The sequence below is a fragment of the Trichosurus vulpecula genome, chromosome 8 (assembly GCF_011100635.1).
Source record: "Trichosurus vulpecula isolate mTriVul1 chromosome 8, mTriVul1.pri, whole genome shotgun sequence".
NCBI classification, from domain to species: domain Eukaryota; kingdom Metazoa; phylum Chordata; class Mammalia; order Diprotodontia; family Phalangeridae; genus Trichosurus; species Trichosurus vulpecula.
Genome location: NC_050580.1, coordinates 83,903,226 through 83,927,339, shown reverse-complemented (window position 1 = coordinate 83,927,339; position 24,114 = coordinate 83,903,226). Strand labels below are relative to the sequence as shown.

Genomic DNA, 24,114 nt, shown 5'->3' with positions numbered 1-24,114 from the left:
TAAAGTGGAGGAAGCAGAGAGGTTAAACGACTCATCTGAGTTATAAACTTAGCTAGCACCAGAGTTGGAATTCAAACCAGGTCTCTAATGGCATTGTGGATAGAGTACCAGGTCTGGAGTCAGAACCTGAGTTTAAACATGGCCTTAGTTACCTACCAGCTGGGTGACCCTGGGCAAGTCACTTAGCCCTGATTGCCTCAGTTTGCTCATCTGCAAAATGAGGCAAGAAAACCCCAAACGGGGTCACAAAGAGTCAGGACGTAACCTAACATCACCACCGACTTGCTTGACTGGAAGCTTAATAAGCTTAAATTTTTTCCATGTTACACAGGGCTGGTTGAAAGAAGGATTTTTTTTTTAAATTTTTTTCTTTGTGCCTTGCACATGGTAAATACTTAAAAAATGATGGATTTAATTTTCATCTTTTGGACCTCATAGTCCACCTGTTGAATAAGTGAATTAGTTGAATTCTAAAGTTCTTTTAAACACTACAATCTGTGAATTCAGGTCACAGAACTGACTAAGGATTCGATTACAAGCTCCTCGAGGGCAGGGGATTGCCTTTTGCCTTTTTTTTTTGTATCCCCAGTTTAGCACAGTGCCTTGGCACACAGTTGGCACTTAAGGTTTATCGATTGATTGACGTGCTGAGACTCATACAGCCCCTGAAATACGACTGAAAAACTAATTTAATTATCCCTTGGATATCAGGACACCGCCCATGGAGCTTCTTACTGCATAGAGCAGGGAAGACCTCCGAGACCATCAGCCTAGCGACCAGAAATCCCATCTAGGCCTGGAAGGTGCTGCAATAAGGGTTCGATTCTAGCTCTGCCACTCTGCTTGTGAGGCCCCGGAAGTCCAGTTCACTTCTCTCGGCCTGTTTTTGTCAGTCGGTAAGCACTCTCTAAGCATCTAGCCAGTTCATCGCGCTTAAGCTTAGGGACACAAAAGACTGGGCCAACTCCCAAGCAACTCGCAGGGCAAGGGGCGTGGCCTATTGGCGCTCTAAGGTCATTTTCCAAGCAGTAAATTGATGGCCAGAATCTAGAAGGAGTTTATTATCTCCTAAAAAGAAACCAGCTCGTTGTAGGGCAGCTCTAACTTTGGGGGATGTATTTCGCCTTCGCCAAGTGACGTTTCTCTCCTCGCCCCGTCAAAAAGTTCACTTTCGCCACAAAGAGGAGGAGAAGGAAAGCACTCAATCCACACCCTCTAATGCTTAACCCTGCCCACGCGGCTCCTTTTATACCCGAGCGGAGGCGCATGCTGACGCATCCCGTGGCGCGCTGACGTTACCACGCACGGACGGCAGCCCCTGCGCACCCTCGCACACTCGCCGGTGGCGGCGTGCTGACGCTTGCGTCAGCAAGGAGCGGGGCTGGGGGCACCCGTTTTGAAGTCGACTGCTGGCCGGCGGCTGCTGCTTTTGCTGTTTCTTGTGCTGGTGCTGCTGCTGCTGCTGCTGAACCCCCTCCAACTCTCTTCCTTCCGCGAGGACCGGCTCGGAGAGGCCTCGGGGCAGATGCGCGAGAGGCCGCCCCGGGGTTCACTCGGTGTTTAGGCTCCCGGCCCCGAGGCCTCGGGCCTTGCTCCCCGCCTCGGGAGCCCCGTGCTAGCGCCTCAGCCGCCACCCCTTCCCCCCGTGCGCAACGCCCCGGGAGCACCGAACCGCCGCACCCCTTGCGGCGCCGGGCCGGCCGGCCATGGCAGTCTCCAGGTGAGTATCGTGCGCTCGGCGGCAGCCGGGGCACCGAGCAACCGAGGGGACAAGGTAGGGACGCGCCGACCCGATCCTGTCTTTGGGTCGGGGCGCTGGCGACCGGTGCCCGCTTTCCGGGGGGACCGGCGCGCGGATGAGGGGGGAGGGGTCCCACCGCCTGGGGCAGAGGTATCTATTGTCAGCTGGTGGAGGCCCCGCAGGCGCCGGGGTCTTGCCCCAGAGTTGGACCTCCCTTGGCTTGGTTCCGGGCCGTCTTTCCTCGTTGGGGAATCGGTTCCTGAGCATGTCCAGAGTCCCTCCCCAGCCTCTCCTTCCTTTCCTGGTTCCTTTCTTGGTTTTCACTGTTCTCTTGCCAAACTCTAGCGCCAACTTTTTTTTTTTTTCTCTTACGCGTGTGGATGTTAAAGTACATTCACCTATTCTCAACTCCTGCTACGTCAGACGATTTGGGTGTATACAATAGAATTATGGAAGAGCTCATTCATTCAGGATGAGTTAATACTACCCAGTCTCCCACTGCTTTATGGATAACCTCTTCCTTGACAGAGTTTTCTTGTCTTTTCCTGTTCTACTCCTTTCCTTATTGTTAACCCAGTTTCGTCTTTCTTTCTTTAACAGAAGGAAAGAGGCAATTCTTACATATAAACAGCCATCCTACCCCAAACTCCAATGCACTCTTCTTTGTTAGGGCATAAAGCCGACATCACATAACTTAAATGTTTCAGAAATGCTTCCAGGTCGAAACGGTCAGGCAGTAAAAGGGAAAGTAATAAAGCAATTACAGAAATAAAAAGCAGGGATTTATTCCCTCCTTTTATCCCTTCAAATGTACTTTTCTTAATTTCCCTTAGATGAACCATTCCCTCTTCTCCAAGCAGCTGTGGCTGGTTGGTAACTTCCTTGATCTTAGTGTCATACATATCCATGGATGTGGATTGATGCCCTATGAGACCACTACTCAGAGGCAAGTTTCAAAGAAACAGTAGTTGGAAATGATGTATTAACCAGAAACCTGGCAACTCAGAAAACAAAAATATCTTGCTTTAATTTCTTTAAAACTAAGTCATATACTTATTGAGTATCCATTATGTGCAATTAATAGAGTGAATCCGTTATACAAGAACAGAGATGGCTTCATCTCTGGAATATATTTCACAGAAGTCTTTGGATATTGATGGAATGGTGAGGACATTGGTGAGTGAGGTACCAGTGATGCTGCTCAACATTGACAATATTGAAGATGTTGCTAGGCACTTCTAGAATAGTCAGTTCAGTGGACAAGTAAGCCCTTAACTGTTTTCTTTCAGCATAATAACTGATCTTAATAAAATTTGTCTTATTTTTGTTTAACAGTTGTCCATAAAAATGTTCTCTGGTTACAAGTTGCATTTTCTTCAAAACAGTCCAAGTTTAATAATTATTGAGGCATTTCACAGTTACAGAGCAAAAATTTTAATAAGCTTTCAGAACTTAAATATTTTCTGCTTAAAAATATTTTGACCCAACTCTTCCTACCTCATTTCCTTAAATTTGTTACCTACTACGTGACATCGAAATATAAATTTAATCTGGCATCTGTTTGGTAAGGGCAGACGTTCTTGAGTCGAATTAATTCCTTAGGACAAACTGGGAAAATTTTCTTACTCTGAAATATTGTTTCTTTGGGGCAAGGTGGGTTGTGGTGTTGAAGCGACCTAGTTTTACTTTAGAAGATTTGAATGTGCTTTGTTCTGTCAGTTAGCTTAACACCCACTAAGTGCCAGAGACTGTTAAAGCTCTGGGGATACAAATAAAAAGTGGAGGCTGTCCATGCCTGAAAGGATATAGAATTCTCACGGATGTGCAAATACAAGGTATTTTGCAAATGAATAAAAAAACATTTCCCCAACTGAGGGAGGGGATAGGGAGATTATTATAGAAGGTGACACTGAAGCTGAATCTTGAGAGGAGTTACAGATTATAAGAGATGGAGATGAAGAGAAAGGGCATTCCAGGTAAGGAGACAGCCTATGGAAAGATACGTTGGTCATTTTGGGTACTAGGAACAATCCTGTAGCCCAGTTTGGCAGAAATATAGAGTAAGGAGGGGATGTGGTGTCATTCTGAAAAGATGGACTTAAGCCAAATTAAGCCCTGCCAAATAGAGGAATTGACATTTTATCCTAGAGGTACTGTGGAGCTGCTGAAGCTTCTTGAATACTATAGGCAGTCCCTCTACCTATGCCCTTTATCTGAACCCCCTCCCATCTTCTCTAGCAGATTTCCCTCTTCAGGCATTCCTTTTCTCTTTCTAATCTTCAGTGTCTATCTATTGGTTCCTTCTTTGCTCCTTTCAGACTTGACTGCCATCTCCTTTAGTTGTCATCCTCTCCTCCCTTTTTCATTCAAACTCCAGGAAAAATAAATTGTCTATACTTATTACCTCCATTTATTTTCTCTTCTCTTCTTCACTTATTCTCTTACTTCTTTAACTGCTAACATCATCACTCAGTTGAAACTACTTTCTCCAAATGTATGAATGATCTCCTCACTGCCAAGTCTGATGACCTTTTCTCAGTTCTTATCCTTCTTGAACTCTGCAGCATTTGACACTCCTAATACCCTTTTCTCCTAGATACTCTTTCTTTACAGGTTTTCCTGACACTACTCTTTACTGATTCTCCGCCTACCTGCTTAACCATTTCTTCTCAGTTTTCCTTACTGGATATTCATCAATATCATGCTTGCTAGCTGTGGAGGTACTCCCGTGGCTCTGTCCTGGGCAGTCTCTGTACTATTTCATTTGGTAATTTCATTAGTTCACCTGGGCTTAATTATCTTTATAGATGACAAAGGTATTATATATAAGGCAGCTGGGTGGCACAGAGGTTAGAGTATAGAACCTAGAGTCAAGAAGACCTGAGTTTAAATTTGGTCTCAGATACTTACTAGCTATGTGACCTTGGGCAACCCATGTAATCTCTGTCTCAGTTTCCCCTTTTGTAAAATGGGGATAATAATAGCACCCACCTCCCAGGGTTGTCATAAGGGTAAATTGAGATAATATTTGTAAAGTGTTTTGCAAATCTTAAAGCACTACATAAATTATTATTATTGTTATTATTATTATTGTTCACATCCAACTCCATTATTCCTTCTGAACTCTAGTTCTGCATAACCAAGTACCTACTGGACATTTTAAACCGGACATCTTAAATTCAGCGTCCAAAACAGAACTTTCTGTTTCTTCCTAATCCCACCCCTCTGCTGAACTGTTTCTTTTATAAGCATTGCTGTTCTTCCAGAGACATAACCTCAGAGTTAGCCTTTACTCTTCACTCTCCTTCACCCTACCTCTCTAAGTAACTGCCAAGCATTTTGTTTCTACACGTACAACATCTCTTTCATCTTTTCACTTCTCACCACTCACCTCAGTTCAGACATTCATCACCTCTCCTTCAGCTAGACTATTCTTTGACCTGGACTGTTGGAGTGACCTTGTAATTGATCTCCCTGCCTCAAGTCTCTTTCCACTCCAAGCCATTGTCTACCCAGCTGTCAAAGGGATTTTTCTTAGGTGTAGATCTGATCATGTGATTCCTCTTCGGTAAATCCAGTGGTTATGTATTGCTTTAAGGATCAAATATAAAGACCAGTGTTTATCTTTTGAAACCCTTGGATATAACCTCAAACTTGCTTTTCTTATCTCATTACATATTACTCCTTTATACATGCTATAGGTGAACCTAAATGAACCTTTTTGCTGTTCCTTGAACACAGCACTTCATCTCTGTGCTTTTGCTCTCATGCCTGATCAAATATGGTCAAGTGAGATGATACTTGTTAAAAAAAACAGTGCTTAGCACAGTGTCTGGCACACAGTAGGCACTTATATAAATGTTTAATCCATTCTTCCTTTCTGTGCTCCATCCTCTTCTCTTTCCTCATATGGAATATACTCATGGCTCATTTATAGAATCCCTCACTTCCTAAATGATGCAATTCAAGCACCACCTTTTACACAAAGCTTTCCTAGATCCTCTCAACAGCCTTTTCTTCCTCTATCTTGTATTTATTTCATACATATTTATTCTCTGTAGACTTAAATAGGTGTACGTTGAGTTTGCTGCCTTCATTTTCCCTCTCCTCCCCTCCCGCCAAGTAGTAGGGTGCATGATAAATGCTTCTTTTTAAATTTTAATTTAATTTTTTTAATAAATGCTTTTTGATTGTTGTCTGCTTTAGGACTATTAATTTGGCAGCTGTGAAGAGGTTGAATTGGAAAGGGTGGAGACCTTTGTTCAGAACATCCAACAACTGTTTTCTGAATGAATGTCTGTAAGGTTTGAGGGATAGTGTTCCTCCATTGTACCTCTTCATACATCTCTCCAATCCTTTTTTCAGTTAACGACCTTTAGGCCATCAAAATCTCAATGAGATGTTCTAAAGGTGCCACTTTCTGAAAGATGTAGTCCTCTCTTTGGGTTCTAGTTGAATACTATTCTGAATGTCAATTCTTAGGGTTATCTCTGTGGGGGGGGGGGGTGGGCTGGGCTGGGTGTGTTGGCACAAGTCTCCAATCCTTACTGCAGAGGCGGTCTTGGCCTCAGCCTCACCCAATAGATTGCTGGGGTCCAGGAGTTTTAAACTGCAGTGGGATTAAAGCTTGTCAGGTGTCCTCACTAAGTTTGGCATCAATATGGTGAGCAGGCCCTGGAGTGGAAGAAGTGGGGGAAATGGGGAACCTTTAGGCTGCCTAAACGGGGGCAAGGTTGGGAATGAGCAGGTCCAAACTTCTGGGCTGATAAGCAGTGGGATTTTGTCTGAGTGGCTAATGCATTTACAGCCTCTGTGAGATAGGCAGACTCAGTTGATCTCCCCCCCCAAATAAAAAAAGGTTATCCATGTGTGGATGCACTTTGTGAATTATCCATTGCAAAATTTTAATCCCTGACCTTTTCTCTACTACTCAGCATGTTTTCTGAGCTGCCTTCCTTCATTGTTTAGTTGGTATATGCTTAGGGAACACAAGCTAATTTTAATATTAGCTTAAACTGTGAGGAAGGTAATACTGTTTACAAAAAACACAATGTGATATTGCCAAGGTCAAATATAATATAAATGATTTTGGTACCAGTGTGCCTAGCCTAATTTTTTTAAAGATGTTTAGAAGTCTTTTATAATGTAGTATCTATATTATCAGGGAAAGAAAATACTAAATTGTTAGTGCTTTCTCAAGGATTCTTCTTGCTCTGACTTGGATAATTTCACCATAATTTAGACAGTGTGAAATTTTTCCTAGTGTTTTTCAGTAAATTTTTCTGAGTCTGATCCTAGTAATTCCTTGGAAGCAAAAATTTTCACATAATAAGAACCAAGTAAATTTTGTCATCTTTGCTAAACATTTTGCAGTATTTTAAAGTATCAACAATGCATGAGGCAGTTATGAGCCATATGCAGTCACTTCATTTATCTATAAGTGATTGTAGTTCTGTGACCATTCTCCCTCTAGATCTTCTACAATAAAGCTATGTCTTGGACACTGTGAGGTAGAAGCAAATTTAGAGGCCAGTGCCAATTTAGGAAAGCGATGAGTGTATGTCTGGGTATGAGTATCTTTTTGATTCTGTTCCAAAACCAAATAGGAATGATTTTTAGATTGTTCTGTCTTACTTTTACCTGATCTCATATGAGAGTTGACTACTATTCTGCTATTGCATGGTTTTTTACCCTCTGTTTAATATGAACCAATTTTTTTCTTCTGCATCAATTTCCTTGTTTTATCTTTTAGTAGGGATTGTGTCAGGTGTGTTTTTGTTTTGTTTTGCTTCTAAGAAAAATCAGTCCTTGATATCTTTATTCTGTGTTCAATTTTTTCTAATTCTTTGTGTGGTCACAAAGCTTACATTGGATATGTTAGAAGTCTTCTAATTTTAAGTTTCCTTATGTCCAGATATTTACTGTGTCAAATATTAATATCATTTAACACTATTTTAAAGATGTTGAATTGCCGTATCTATGACAACAATACATTCAGAATTTTTCTTCAGTGTCTGCATAGATGTTTAGGAAAGGTTGCTATAGTGACATTCATGATTATTGATTTTTTTAAAAATTTTTATACAAATAGTGAAAACTTGTGTGCTCTCAAGAACATTTCTAAAATATTCTGATTCCATCTGTAGTACTTAGTTGTTTTAGAAACCATTCTCTGGGCATATGAAATATTCACATATTTGCTGAAATTTGGAAAGTGGTGGAATTAACCAGAACAAATTTCAGTGACAATTGAGTGCTAAATCTGTATTTCTGTTAGAGTAACTATTGTAGAGTGGCAGAAAATGTTGTTGAATGTACCCATGGGCTGGGCTTTCTTAGGAGCAGTAATTGGACTACTCTGATGGTATTTCAGAGAATTGTTCTTTGAACCTGGGGTATTTTTTCCAGGTAGGTTTCCAGATTTCTAGCTGATCCTCCTATGTAACTTTGGGAAGAGAGGGTCATTATTTTTGCATAGAAGCAAAGGTTGCTTTTGGTTACTGGATAGGAAGGAAGGAAACCAGCATTCATTAAGCACCTACTATGTTCCAGGCACTACACCATTTTACAAATAATCTCATTTGATCCTCACAAAAACCCCGGAAGGTAGGTGCTATCCCCATGGCCAGGGCTCAGCAATTCCAATCTATCATAGAGCCCAAAAGAAAGAGAATGAATTTATTATAAGGGTCTAAAACTGAAAAGATTTGCCTGTAGAGAGAGATAAGGAAAAGTCTCAGGCATTGTAGAAAAGATTCACCAATATAAATTGACCTTTTCCTAGGCTCCTTTTTCTTGTCTGAGTTTTAATCCCAGTGGGTAGCCTCTTTGTATCTTTAGCTTTCCTGTTTCCTCATTCTACACTATTTTCCCTTGCACCTCAAGAAGCTTTTCATTTTAAATCACAGGCCTAAAGCTTGGCTGTGCTAGAACAAGTATAAACCCATGGATCCAGTCTTTGTGTTGGATATATTGTCATTTCCAGAGAAACATTTATTCTGAGAATGTAAGCTAGTTTATAAACTGTTTGAAGTCATGTCTCACTCCTTTGTGCACACTGTTTCACCTACTATGGCCATAGATAGCTTGTGGGCCAAGGAATAGAGTACTAGGAGACCTGCCTTCAAATACTGCCTCAGACACTTACAGCTGGGTAAGTTGCTTGACCTCTGCCTACTTCAGTTTCCTCAACTGTAAAATGAGGATTATAATAGCACCTATCTCAAAGTGAGACAGTATCTGTAAAAAATGCTTACTTAGCACATTGCCTGGCACATAGTAGGCACTATGTAAATGATTATTTCCCTTCTCTCATTGCTTTGTCACACAGTAGATGCTTAGTGAAATCTTGGTAAATAGCAATCCAGAGCATTTCTTACCTAGTTGTGTAAGTGGAGGTGATCTCTCTCAGTGTTTGTTCTATATCAGAGTATTTTTAAAATAATCATAAATTTATACTTAGGTCTTAAGTGGTACCTATTTGATTTGAAGTAGACTAGATGCTGGGCAGCTAGGTGGCATTCGTGCTTGGCCTGAAGTCAGGAAGGCTCGTCTTCCTGAGTTCAAATCTGGCCACAGATACTTATTAGTTGTGTGATTCTGTGCAAGTCACTTAACCCTTTCTGCTTCAGTTTCCTCATCTGTAAAATGAGCTGAAGAAGGAAATGGCAGTATCTTTGCCAAGAAAGCCCCAAATGGGGGCATGAAGAGTTGGATACAACTAAAAGCAACAGAACAACAGACCAGGTGATACCAGCACAATAGATTTCACAAGCAATGAATGTTGACAGTATAATGCACTATTTTGTTACTGAGTTACACAAATCTTCCTTCTCTAATTTTAGTACCTTTCATTTAATTTCACATCTGTTACTTCTTTTTTGTCCACATGTCTATCCTTCTTACAGAGCAAGAAAAATGGCACTCCTGCTTATTTCTTCAAAGAGCAGGTTTAGCCCCAATCAGCCTTCCTTCCTTTAACTTTTTCTTTTATCTTCTGACATTCCTTCAGATGCTCCCACCAGGGTCCCTTTCCACCCACCCTCCAAAATAACACTGACCCTGTCCCATGGCCACATAACCGTTTTCCTTCCCTTCCCATTCCCTCTCCAAACTCTTGTGGTGTGGCCCAGTCTTGATGCTAAACCTACTTGATATACTGAACCCCACTCACCTAGCAGTTTGTCCTTGGGACAGTAGGTCAAAGTATTCTCTTGTTTAGCCCTTAAGTCTCACGTTTTTCCTCATTTTCCATCTCTTTGGTGACCATATCTATCCTTTGTTTTGGAGAAAGGAATAGTGGACCACCAAAAAGAACTTTGAGCCAGAAGACTTGGAAAAAGTTTCTCACAAATGTCCCCACTTCCTCTCTCCATTGTGACAAATAAGACCACTACCTAGGTGAAGCATACAGGGAAGAAAGCAGGCCTGGGTCAAGACAGGGGAATAAACTGATTTACCACATCCAGGACAGCTGGTTGGTGGAGGGGAATGGGGTAATGGGCATTGGTATTGGGTTGCAAAGCTGTGTAGAAACATGAGGCAGGGAGGGACTGTATGGCCATGAGACAGAATCAGAAGGAGGTCCATTGCTAGAAATGTGTCTAAAGCAGGCCTGCATGGCCCGAGGGTTGCTTACACCAGCAGCATGCCAAAGGATTTCAGGTGGCTCTGGGAATATGTAGAGGATAACATCCTTCCTATGTAGGGGAAATCCTTTGGCATGCTGCAAGTGGCTTGTGAGGCTGCAGGTTGTGCAGGCCTGGTTTAAAGAAAAGCTATTAAAGAGAATAAGAAGGGAAAGTTAAACCCAAGGAGAAGAATCATTGAAGGGGTACAGTGCTTAGTCTATATAGGCCAAGCAAATTCGCTCCTTTGGTGTTTGGGATATTAAAGTACAGCCATGAATTGGTCAGTTTACCTTCTGAAACACTTGGCAAAAGTTCTTTTACCTTATTGACTTCTTTTGTGCTAGCTGGTATAGATGTATCTTAGTTTTGTTTCTCAGAGGAAGCAAGAATTTGTTGAATACCCCATAGCATGCCACTTTATTACTTACATTTGCATCTACTATATTAGTCCCTTGATAATTCTTTTATTTTTAATTTAAATTACATACTGTGCTTTTTTACATATCAAAGCTAGTTCAGTCAGCATTGTGTACCTTTGAGGCACCATTCTTTGGGTTGTCAGAAATACAAAGGAGCATAAGACAATGTTTCTTCTCTCAAGGGGTTAATATAGATAGGAACACTTGGAAAGGTAAATAATAACAGGAAAATAAAATTTCAATAAGAGAAAATTCTATATTGGGAGATCTTTAGCAAATCATTCCACCTGTCTTGTGCCTTAGATCTTCATCTGTAGAATGATGGAGTGACTGTCTCTGAGTTCTTTTCCAATCTAATATTTGCTGTAATAAGAAAAACTATCACAAGGCAATATAGACAACTAAACCATAGGAAAGGCAGCTACTCTAGCTGGGATAATTTAAAGGGTGGGAAGATTACTGTGGAATAAGCACAGCAGGCTTCCCAGAGTGGGAAAGGGCCTTGAATATCAGGTGTGAAGGAGTTGGCTTTGTCTTGTAGGCTGTGAGAACCCATTAAAGGTGTCTGGCACAGTGAGTAGAGCGGCCTGCCCTGTAGTCAGGAGGTCCTGAGTTCAAGTGGAGCCTCAGACACTTGACACATTTACTAGCCGTGTGACCTTGGGCAAGTCACTTAAACCCAATTGCCCTGCCTTCCCCCCTCAACAAAAAAAAGTGTCTGAGCAGCATCAATTACCAAGCATTTATGATGCTATACTAAGTGCCTGGAACTATCCCAGACACTGGGCATACAGAGACAAAAATGAAATAGCAGCTGCCCTCCAAAAGCAATATGGATGTAATCAAAGGGTATTTTAGAAAGATTAGTTTACTCACAAGTCGCTAAGGTGTTTGAAGTGACATATCCAAGTAATGTCCAGTAGGAAATTGGAATTGGGCACTGAAGCTCTAGAGGGAGTTTGGAGATGTAAATATAGGTTTGAAAAATAATCTATTTTGATGACATGCCATATAAGATCTAAAAGAGCAGAGTGGAACTTAGGGAATGTATTGATATACTTAGGTTTTAAGAGAAAGAAGCAAAAGGAATGATCAGAAGATAACATGGATAGTACAGTGTCACAGAAGCCAAGCAAGGAAAATTAAAGGAAGATGTATTCCACAGTAGCAAATAATGCTTAGAGATCAAGGAAAATGAAAATTTGGAAGAGGACTTTGAATTTGGCAATTAGGACACCATTAGTGAACTTCATGAATATTTTGTTAGAGTTAGGCATGAAAGCCAGATTGAAGAGGTCAGTTAGTAGGTGAATGAATAGAAGCAATGTTGTAATAGAATGATATATTTAGAACTGGAAGGGACCTTAAAGGCAATCTAGTCCAATTTCTTCATTGCATGGATAGGAAATTAAAGCCTAAAGAGGTTAAGTGACTTGCCTAAGGTCAACTTGCCTAAGAATAACTAGCAGACTTGGATTCATATCTAAGTATTGAGCTCTCCCTTATCCCCCACCCCCCCAAATTTGGCATTGAAAGGAAAGTGAGAAGTGAGGGAGTAGTTAGAAGGGTTAATTGAAGATTATTATTATTTTTTTAAGATTGGGGAAAGGGGCATAATTGGAGGCAAAGGGGCAGAGCCAGTTAAGTCAGTAAGAATTTATTAAGGGCTTACTAGGTGCCAGGCTCTGTGCTAAGTGCCAGAGATACAGAAAGAGGCAAAAGACAGTCACTGCCCTCAAGGAGTCCTCAGTCTAAGGGAGGGGGCGAGAAGCAGACAAATATGTACAAGTAAACAATATATAGGATAAATATGAAATAATTGAAAGAGGGAAGGCACTAGAATTAAGGGGGTTTGGGTTAAGCTTCCTGTAGAAGATAGGATTTTAGTTGAGCCTTCAAAGAAACTACAGTGAAGATGAGGAAGAAAAGCATCCCAGGGATGAAGGACAGCCAGAGAAAATATCTAGAGCCGAAAGATAGAATTTCATGTGGTGTGAGGAATAGCCAAGAGGTCAGTGTCATGGGATCAAAGAGCATATGAGAGGATAAGGTGGCAAGGGAGACCGGAAAGGTGTGTGTGGTGGAGCTAGGTTATGAAAGACTTTGAACACCTAACAGGATCTGGTATTTGATCTTTGGCATAGTAGGGAACCACCGGAATTTATTGAACGGAGAGGGTAACATGCTTGGACCTGTGTTTTAGGAAAATCACTTGTGGTAGCTGAATGGAGATTGGAGTGGGAAGAAACTTGAGACAGACAGCCCTACCAACAGGCTCTTACGGTAGTCCAGGCATAAGGTGGTGAGGTTGTGTACTGGGGTGGGTGGCATTATCAGAGAGATGGCATATTTAAGAGATGTCGTTGTTGGAAAGTGAGGAGTTGAGAATGACTCTAGGTGTCAAGTCTGGGGAACTGGGAGGAGGATGCTATTCTCTACAGTACTAGGGATGTTTGGAGGCAGGAGCATCTTGGAGGGGAAAGGACAGTGAATTCAGTTTTGGACATGGAGGAGGAAGGAGAAAAGTAATTGATGTAAGGAGGGTATACAGGTATGCTAAAGACATTAAATAATGAAAATGTGTTAACTCTGTATCAATATTTGCCCATACTTTTCCCTAATCCATTGCTCAATATCAGGAGCATTATCAGAAAATTTATCTGTTTTAATGGGAAAACATGGGTTAACATGTAAGGGAAAACAAAAGCATCTCTTTAAATAGCTTTTTATGAAATGGGCTAACATGTTAGACCTGTGTAGGAATAATACTAGGGGTTTGAGAAATAGGAAGCACTGAATGAAATAGTATCAGTACTAATTCACCAAAAAGTACATTTCTTCTGTTCCTCTTTAGCCTCTTTTGTGAACCAAATGCTTTCTGCCTGTGTCTGTACTGCTCAGCCTCCCACTTTCTTCTAGCTCTGGAGTGAAGGGGGAAGTGTGATGTAGTGTAAGAGTGCTGGGTGTAGGTTTGATCAGGTTCCTTATTTGTAAAGTAGGGATAATACTTTTGACTTTACATTACAAGGTTGTTGTAAGGGTCATGGTATCATAGGGTCATAGATTTAGATCTGGAAGGGGCCTTAGAGAACATAAGATTTTATTTATAATCGACATTAATTTAACATTTAACCAACAATAATTTGCTTGCCTCAAAATCTAGAAGGACTTTAGGAGGTGATTTATGCAGTCCTGTTTTTTTAAGGAAGCTATTTAGAGGTCAGAACTGATGCCTTCTTTTTCTGTTGATAAATTTTCATAAATCAAGCAGAAATATTCAAGAGCACTTTTGTTAATTCTTTTTTTTGAGGGGGGGGGGAAGGCAAGGCAATTGGTTAAGTGACTTGCCCAAGGTCACAGAGCTATTAAGTGTCTGAGGTCAAATTTGAACTCAGGTTCTCCTGACTCCAGGACCGGTGCTCTATTCATTGCGCCACCTAGTTGCCTCTACTTTATTGTTAATTCTTTTCAAACATAGCCACTACATCTTCTAAACAGTTAAAGGCAGCCCTAAAAGGACTTCAGTTGTGAAAGTTTGGGAAACAGATGTCACTTGAATCTGATTTTACTCTTCTTCTTTATTGCCCATCTTACCACCTCTGCCCTCCAAACAAACACTATCTAGAGCAACGTGGAGGGTGTGCATAATTGCTGGAGAGAAGCAATCATACTCCTTTTCCTGCGTGCTGGTGGAGATGTTTATGAGGTTTTTTTCAAGGACTTTTTGGCAGAGCTGTTTCCTTTTTTCCTCTTCTCCTGTTTCTCTAGTGCAAAAACTGATGGGTAGGAGTAAAGGACTTACAATGTTAAGTACAGGTGTTTTAAATACTTGAATTAGACTTTGAAAAATGAACCATTCAAAAAACAAGGACTTTCTGCATTCAGCATGATTATGTCAGAGGTATTGTATGCCATATTTACATTATAATGCAGATTTTCCATTAAAAAACAAAACCTTGATAACAGACTAAAAATTAGAGTGCCTAAGTTCTTTAGGTTGGTGGAAAGAAAAATCAAGAATACCCTTTAAACATTTTAATTTGATCTAAATTTTTTTTTTTTAGATTTACTTTTTATGCATGCTTTTCAGTAGTGTCCTGTAATCAGTTTTTTTTTTTTTTGTAAACATTGTGATTTCTTATGTAGCTGCCTTTACTGAAATTATTTCATTTGTATTTAAACATAGTGCCTTTCTAAAGATGGCATTATGTTTATTGATATATTTTCAGGGACCAGCTGTTTGTAAATACTGCTTTTTTGCATACTCTTCCCTTATGGATCCTTCCTTTTTCTTTGAAACATTATATTGCTCAAAAAGAGGAGCACTTGAATGTGTGTGCCTTGTATTTTGTAGTAGGTGATTAAATATATTGAATGAATGCATTTTTGGCTGTTTAATATTTTTAACTCTGCAAAAGAAACAATATAACAAGATTGACATTTGGCTAAGGCTTGTATTTGGGAATTTGCTTACCTTCCTTCGCTTCTAGTGAAGTATTTGAAGGCCAGATTCACCTGTCCATTAAATCTTATCTAGTATGGTCTAGGCCTGCTACTTGCTTTATGTATTCACCAATAGTGCTTCCAACTCCTTATTGCCCATACAACCTACTTCATTCATTCAATAGTCCATTAAGTGCCTATTGTGTGCAAAGTGCTATGTCTGGCGCTAGGAGATGGGGAGACAAAAATAATCAAGACATGGTGCCGCCTTCATGCAGTTTGCTGTCGGGGTGGGGAGTGGGGTAGGACATTTAGACATACAAATTTACAAGTACAATTACAAATATATACCATATTTGTATATTATAGTTGTATAATACTGTACCACAAAAACGTACTGAAGTGCAGAGTCAAACATAGGAGCATAATAGAGGTACAGAGTACTTTGAAAGGTCAGGGGAAGAAAAAATAGTTTTCCTCTGGGGATTTGGAAGATTTGTGGAGGAAAAAGCATTTGATCTGGGCCTTGGGGTGGGTAGGATTTCAAAAGCCAGGATTAAGCAGGAGGGTATTCTAGTGAATAGTTGCTGAAGTAGGAAGATACTAAAAGTGTACAAGGCATATTGAGCGCATATGGTCTAATTTAGCTAGACTCAGTGTAGCATCTTTGTATCATAGTAGTGTGCAAGAGATATGCTAGATTGGAGGTGACTTTGAATATCAGGCCAAGGAGTTTATTTGGCAGGAAAAAAGACTTTGGATGGTTTTGAGTGCAAGAAACATGAGAATTGTGTATAAGGAAGATTAATCAGGCAGTAGTGGATTCCTGCCCTAGAAATTGGAGGTAGGACTTAAGAGTTTGTTGTAGTCCAAGAGCTAGAGCTTGGAAGACAGGTTTGACCTGGGGCTTTATCTACATAAGGGTGATGGTTGAAGCCATGGTACTAAGTGAAATTTTTGAAACAGAAAACAACTGAGAAGTGAAGAGGGCCAAAAACAAAGTTGGAGAAGACTATTTTGAGGGTACCACCATCTTCCTGGTCACCCAGGATTGCAATATATATGTCCTCAACTCCTTACTCTCTTTTATTCCACTATCCAGTTGTATCAACAGTTGGACTAGCAGCTGCTGTGGGGGTGTAAGACCAACAACAAGAGCACACAGGAGGGCAGCTAGCACAGATTCTTTGATCTGCTTTTCTAAGTAAAGCAAATTTAAGGGATTAACAATCTCACTTTAATTAAACATAAATATATCATTCATTTAGTTTAGGGGAAAAAGTCAGCACCCTGAACTTCAGAGCAAAGACAAACACAAACCCTATAAACAGAGCAAAATAACACAAATCAGCAGACAGGTTTCTCTCTGTCCATAGCAATACGTACAGTTACCAGAGAGAAAAGCACCAACATCTGGGTTTTCGAAAGCCGGGGGTGCTCGGTGACAGCTACCCAGAGTCTCTCTGGTCAAATCACACAACACTCTTCCAGTGAGTGAGAGCGCCAAGCAAAATGCTAACCTCGGAGTATATATACTTTTCTTCAGGGTCAGAGGGCATCACAACCATGGGACTCAAACCCATGTAAACTAGGCTTTCTTGTGACTTAAGCAGGTCATCAAAGACTCCTGATTCAAAGACTCTTGATTGAAACAAAGGCAAGACTCATCAAAGGTATTTGATTACCTCAGTACTGAGAAGCACTCAAATAAAAAACAGCAAAAAGTCCCATTTTGCTTGCCATTACATTTGAAAGGCAATCAAAGGTACTTGATTGCCTTAGCATCCCAAAAGAGAAAACAGTATTAAAAAAAAATCCCACCCTGATTACCAATACACCAATCCAGGGTCACATCCTGTCTTTTCTGCCTTCGTAATATCTCATATACAGGGTGTCCCTAAAGTCTGGACACATAGGCAAGTTGGCAGCAATGTTTAGTTATTGCATTGAGTTCATGTGAATCTTGCAAAGCACATCAACCTTTGCATTACACGTAATGGAAATCATATTGAAGATGTTATTTGTTAACATTCCAATTAAATAAAATGTGGTTGAAAATTTCGTTCATTTCATTTCTTGAAAATATGCATTTTTGCCTATGTGTCCAAACTTTAGGAACACCCTGTGCATTTCCTCCTTCTCCCGTCTGACACTGCCACCACCTCCTTGCAGGCCTGCATCAGCTCATGTTTGGACTTGCAATAGCCTTCTATTTGGTCTCCCTATGTCAAGTCTTTCCCCATACTAATCCAGCTTCCATTCAGATATTAAAATGATATTCTCAAAGAGCAGATCTGACCATATCAGCCTTCATTCAGTCAACTCCAGTGGCTCCCTATAACCTTCAGGATCAAATGTAAAATCTTCCTTTTAAAGCCTTTCTAACTTGCCTCTTTTCTGCCTTTTCTCTCCTCTTAGACTTTATTCCCCTCTGCTTAGTCTTTGATTCAGGGACACAGACATTTCTGTTCCTCACATAAGACACTCCATTTCCCAGCTCAGTGCATTTTCACAGGCTGTCCCCCATACCTGGAATTCTTTCCCACCTCATTTCTGCTTTCTAGCTTTCTTCAAGTCTCATTTAAAGTCCTACATCCTGCAAGAAATCTTTTCCATTCCTTAGATTATCTTCCATCAACTCTGTGTAGATCTTGTATATACTAAGTTATTTACACGTTGTCTACTTTTGAATATATGCTTCTTAATGCAAAGAATTATTTTTGTCTTTCTTTGTATTCCTAGTGCTTAGCATAGTACCTGGCACATAGTAGGTGTTTAATAAATGCCAGTTGACTGAGGAGAAAAAGGATCATATATTATCATGGAATTTAATTGTTGAAAAGGACCTTAGGTAACTTGCTAGCTGAATAACCTTGGACTAAATGCAATCTCTCTATGCTTCATCTGTAAAATGAATGGGTTGAACTAGATCAGAGGTGTCAAATATAGTGTGATGAAAACAAATTAAAATGTAATTGGAAAATATTTAACAAGATAAATAAAAACACAAAACATAGAAATATTAGTATATGGTTTTCTAAGCGCATGTGTGACCTGCAGGGATCCTTATGTGTGGTTTAGTGGCCTTGTTTCTGTTTGAGTTTGACACTGCTAGACTAGATAAATCCTAAAATTCTCTATAGCTCTAAATCCTAAATTAGGTGATACTAGCAGCAGTCAGCACTATGAAGAAAACCAGGAGAGTATGACCTCTCTAAAACTAAAGAGAAAAGAGTTTCAAGGAAGATGTAATAAGCATGGTCAAATGTTGCAGATAAATATCAGAGAAGATGACATGTCTAAGCCAGTGGATTTCTGTTTGACTGTAGGGATATCATTGATGACTTTTAACAGAGATTTATGAAAAGAGATGTGACTAAAATCTAGCTTCCAAATGAATAAAGAAGCAATGAAGTTGAGGTATCTGGAGTAGTAACTTTTTAGGGTTTTTTGGGGAAGGAGTTATTTTACATTTTTGTCATTATGTACATTGTTTTCCTGGTTCTACTTGCTGCACTTGGCATGATTTCCTATGGATCTTCCTTTGCTTTTTGTATTCTTTATATTCATTGTTTCTTAGTAGTATCCCATAGTTTGTACCACTTTATCTTTTTTCATTCCTCAGTGGATGGGCATATACTTTGTATCCAGTTCATTGCAAAAATATATTGCTATGAATATTTTGGTGCCTCCTTCTGTCATTAACTTCTTTGTGGATTTTTGCTTGGCAAGGGGATCACTGGTTCATAGGTTGTGGACATTTTGGTCACTTTCTTAACATAGCTCCCTATTGCTTTTCAGAATGGTTGAACCAATGAACAATTCCACCAACAGTATATTCATAACTTTCTACATTCCCAAAGCATTGACAGTTTCTAAATTTTTCTTCTTTGCAAACTTCCTGGGTGTGTGTGGTGAAATCTTAGAGTTTTTTTGTCTTGAATTTATCTTATAAGTGATTTGAAGCAGTTTTTCATCAGGTTCTTAATAGTTGGCAGTTTTTTTGAGAACTGTTCATATCCTTTTACTATATATGTTTCAGGGGGCTTAATTTTCGAAAGGAAAGAGAAATGGGACTGTAGTTCAGTGAGGTAGAAGGGCCAAGAGATGGATTTCTGTTTGTTAGCTTTAAATCTTGAGATCTGAGCATATTATAGGTACATGAAAGGAACCAGGGGGAAAGGAAATAGAGATGGGAGAGGAGGAAATGGGGAGTAGGCAGTTTGTTAGTGGCTAGAGTACTGGTCCTAGAGCCTGAGTTCACATTCAGCATATCAGTATGTATATTGGAGTAATACAGTGGGTTAATACTGTGGGGAAAAAAATCCTAGTGATAACTTGTTTTCAATACATTGTAGGTGACCAGATACATTTAGTTATGTTGTATTATAAGATATGTTTTTTAGGCTATTTGTTGGTGCGGACACCAACCTTCAGCCAGTTTCTTTCTTATAAGTTTCCCTTGTCATCGTCAAGGTTAGTTTTTAGTCCAGGCCCCTGTCCTGGGCCCTCTTGTGTTATTCTTCTGTACATTCTTACTTTGTGAGTCCATCAGCTTCAGCAGGTTCTGCATATCTCTATGCGGATGATTTCCAAATATTCTTACTCATTCCTCACCCCTCTCCTGAGATCCTTTCCCAAGTCTTCAGTTGCCTTTTAATCATCTCAAACTCCATGTGTCCAAAACAGATCTTTTAACTCCCTATTTCTGTCAAGAGCACAGTCATTTTTCCATTCACTCAGATTTATAACGACCTAGGAGTCAACCTCAATTTTTTAATCTTTCTGGCCTGTCATAATCAGTCACCAAGTCTTGTTAGTTCTACCTCTGAAGGCGCTTTCTCATTTGTTCCCTCTTCTCCACTCACACAGTAACCACCCTAATTAAGGTTTTCATCTTCATTTGTCTCACCAAAACTATTGCAATAGGCTCCTAATTGGCTCCTTACATCTAGCCTTTCCCTTTGCCAGTACATCCTCTACACAGCTGCCAAACTGATAGTTCTAAAACATAGATCTGACCATATTATTCCCCTGCTCAAGAAGTTTCAGTGAATCTTTATCTTAGCTTGTAAGATAAAATACAAGCTCTTCTATTTGTCATTTGAAGGCCTTCACAGTCTGACTCCAAGCCTAACTTTCTAGGTTCATTCCACATCATGTGCACTAATTTTCTAGCCATACTGATCTGCTTGCTGGTCCCTGAATACAGCATTCTGCCTTCCATCTTCATGGCTTGATACAGGCTATCCTCCATAGCTAGTATGATCTCCTTCCTCACCTCTGCCTCTCAGAACTCCTAGCTCCCTTCAAGGTTTTAGTCTGACTACTTCCTTAAATAAGAGGCCTTTCCTAATTGCTTTCCAGCAGTAGCCTGCCAGTTGGTCTGCCTACCCCAAGTCTCTCCCTACTCTAGTCCATCTTCATTCACCTGCCAAAGTGATTTTCCTAGAGCGTAGGTCCAGCAATGTCACCCTCTTGCTCCCTTATTCAGTAAACTCCAGTGGCTCCTAATCACCTCCCAGGTCAAAGTCTCTGACATTCAAAGCCCTTCATAACCTAGCCCTCCCTTACCTTTCCAGTCTTTTTATACCTTGCCATCCCCCTTCCTCCCCACACACTCTTCAGTTCAGTGACACTGACTTCCTGGCTGTTCCTCACACAGGACCCTGTTTGCGTTTGTCTTCCCTATTAGATTGTGAGCTCTTTGAGGGCGGGGACTGGCTTTTGCCTTTCTTTGTGTCCCAGAGTTTAGCACAGTACTTAGCACATAGTATAAGGTCCTTGATAATAAGTGCTTATTGACTGACTAATTCTCAAGATGTTAGTGTCCCATTCTCTTCCTCTCTCACATTACTTTGTATTTATTTTCTATTTACTTATTTCTGTACTCCCCTCTGACATTCCTCTACAACCTCTTCAGTATCAGCTCCTTTAGCACAGGAACTATATGCATTTTTGTTTTTGTATCCCAAGTGTCTTGCACTTAGTGACGGTTGACTACATACTTGATGAATTGAATTTTCAGTTGAGTTTGAAAAAAGGCCCCAAAGTGGTAAAGGTGTGGTGAGGAATAAAAGTATTTCTGTTTGCTCTCTTAATTTTCTCATGTGCTTTTGATTTTACCCTTCTTTTCCCACCATGTGTATTTTGTCTCAAACTCAAAGGATGTTATGACATTTCTGAAAATTAAGTTAATTTCCATTCTCTTTCATAGATGTGAAAGAATACTTTGGGGGGGGGTCAAGTCAGCAAGCATTTATTAAATACCTACTCTGTACCAGACATTTTGCTTAGGACTGGGGATAAAAAGAAACCAAAACAAATTTAAAAACAAAACAAATCTGTCCCTGTTCTCAAGAAGCTCACAGTCTAATAGGATACTAAATGTAAACAACCTTGTACAAAAAAGTTATTTGCAGGATAACATGAAGATAATCACAGAGTCAAGGTACTTGCCTGGGGAAATATTTCCTGAAGGGGATAATATTTTAATTGAGACCTGAAATAAGGCAGGAAAGCTAGAAAGCAAGATAAGATGGAAGAGAATTCCAGGCATGTGGGCTAACCCGTGAAAATGCACTGAGTGAGGAGATGGAGTACCTTGTTGAGGCCACTATCACTGGCTTGCAGAGTATGAGGGCATGCAGGGAGTAAGGCATAAGAAGACTAGAAAGGTAGCAAGGAGTCATGTTATGAGGGTTTTTAAAAAGCCAGAGGATTTTATGTTTGATCCTAGAGGTGATAGGGAGCCAGTGGAGTTTACTAAGTAGGGGAGTATCATGGTCAAGCCCAAAGATTTAACAGCTAAGCGGAGGGTAGACTGGAATGGAGAAAGAATTGAGGCAGGTAGACCTGACTCCAGGGCCAGTGCTGTACTCACTGCATCACCTAGCTGCCCCTACCAGATTCCTTTCATGAAACAAATATAGTTCTAATACCTTAAGTGAGGGAATGATAAAGCAAGGAACTATTCTCCAATGAATATAAATTGAAAAATTTTAAATAAAATCCTAACAAAAAAATTACAGTTTATTTTAAAAATCATTTACTACTATCAAATAAAATTTATGTCAAGGATGATTCAACATTAGGAAAACATTTAACATAGTTGGTCCTATTAAAAGTAAAAATATTCAAAACCACACTATTCTACCAATTGCTGTGGAATGAACTTTTGACAGCATAAAACATTTATTTATGCTAAAACTCTACAAAATATAAAGAAAGATCTTTTTTTTAAATGATTAAAAATATCTAAAAACTAGCATTATGTACAGTGGGTAAACACTAGAATCTTTCTCATTAAATTCAGGAGTAAAACAATGATGCCTCCTTTCCCTGTTCTTATTTGACAAAGGTGTAGAAATGCTAGCAATAACAATAAGATGAATGCGATTATTAAAGGCATAAAGATAAAGAAGAGGCAAAATTACTCTTGTTTTCTGACTTTGTTTTACATGATTGTTTGATAGATTTTCTCAAGGCAAATATGCCCTCCAGTGACACAGATTTCCATCAGTTCACATAATGATCTATAATAATAACTAGCATTTATATAGCACTTTAAGGTTTGCAGTCCTTTATGAATATCATTTCATTTTATCTTCACAACAACCCTGGGAAGGAGGTACTATTATATAATTCCCATTTTGCAGATGAGGAAGCTGACAGTAAGTGAATTGCTGAGGGTCATACAGCTAATAAGTATCTGAGGCTGGATTTGAATTTAGGTGTCCCTAATTTCAAGTCCAGCACCACCTAGCTACTTCTCATCTTTCCATAAATTTACAATAGGGGACTATTCAATGTGTGGGGGAGGTTTTCTCTAAATCTTCACATTGTATGGATACCATGGGCTTTCTGATCATTTGTCTCTTTTTCTTACTACATGATCAGCCCACTTTTGGTCATACATCATAATGATAATATCTTTTGTTCAGCTTCTCTTGCACATTTCTTCATTGGAATATCTTGCAGCCAGCTCACATCCACCATACATTATTTTCTTTTGGGTGATCTGCAACTTTAATTTTTTGGAAACTACAATATTCCAGCATTCATACCTATTACATTGTCAGTAGTATCACTCAGTTTCTCTATTCCTACAAACCTGGTGCTAAATGTTGTGAAAGGTAGTCATACAACTGCAGTAATTTGATCTACTGCAATTCATATTATCCAGTCTCAACTGGGCCCTCACTAATACACTGTAGTTCTGACACTCCTTCCTAATTGACTCTCAGATTCCTCAGGGTATCTGTTCCCAACTTTCTCTTCAAGACATTTTTACCACTTTTTATCCCCTGTTCTCCTAGTCTAAGAAATCTGGCCAACTCTAATCCCCTTTAATTATCTCCATCCTCCAGCCATTTATAATGTCTTTTTTATCTACTCTTTTCTTTGTTGTTGCCTACAAACATGGCCAGATATCCCCATTCTTAAAAAAGACCCTTCACTTGATACTGTCCTCCCCTCAAACCATCATCCTGTATTTTTCATCCCTTTCACAGCCAAAGTTGTAGAAAACTCTGTCTTATTGCATCTTACTTCCTCACTTCCCACTCATTTCGCATTCTCATTTTTGACCCCACTGACTCAACTAAAACTGCTCTCACCAAGATTACCACCAAATTCTTAATTGCCAAGCCCTGTGATCTTTTTCCAGTTCGACTCTAACCCTAACCTCTATAGCACCTTTTCCTCCTAGAGGAGTTTTTTGGTTTTTTTTTTGACACTGCTCTGTCCATTTTCCTCCTCCCTATATGACTGTTCCCTCTTAGTTTTTGTAACTGGATCATCATCCCTACCCTGCCTCCTAATTGTGGATGTGTTCCAAGATCATCACTCGATGACCTTGTTAGCTCCCCTGAGTCTTAAT

The 24,114-nt window shown here is 39.9% G+C and overlaps 1 protein-coding gene across 2 annotated transcripts in view; it reads left to right on the top strand.

Moving 5' to 3' along the window:
- The first annotated feature begins 1,625 nt into the window (after positions 1 to 1,625).
- BTAF1 (B-TFIID TATA-box binding protein associated factor 1) overlaps positions 1,626 to 24,114 on the top strand; it is a 126,231-nt gene continuing 103,742 nt past the window's right edge. For both annotated transcript variants that reach the window (XM_036734954.1, XM_036734953.1), the window contains exon 1: positions 1,626 to 1,720. In XM_036734954.1, coding sequence (XP_036590849.1) covers positions 1,707 to 1,720 — 14 coding nt within the window. In that variant the 5' untranslated portion in view covers positions 1,626 to 1,706. The remainder of the gene's footprint in view (positions 1,721 to 24,114) is intronic.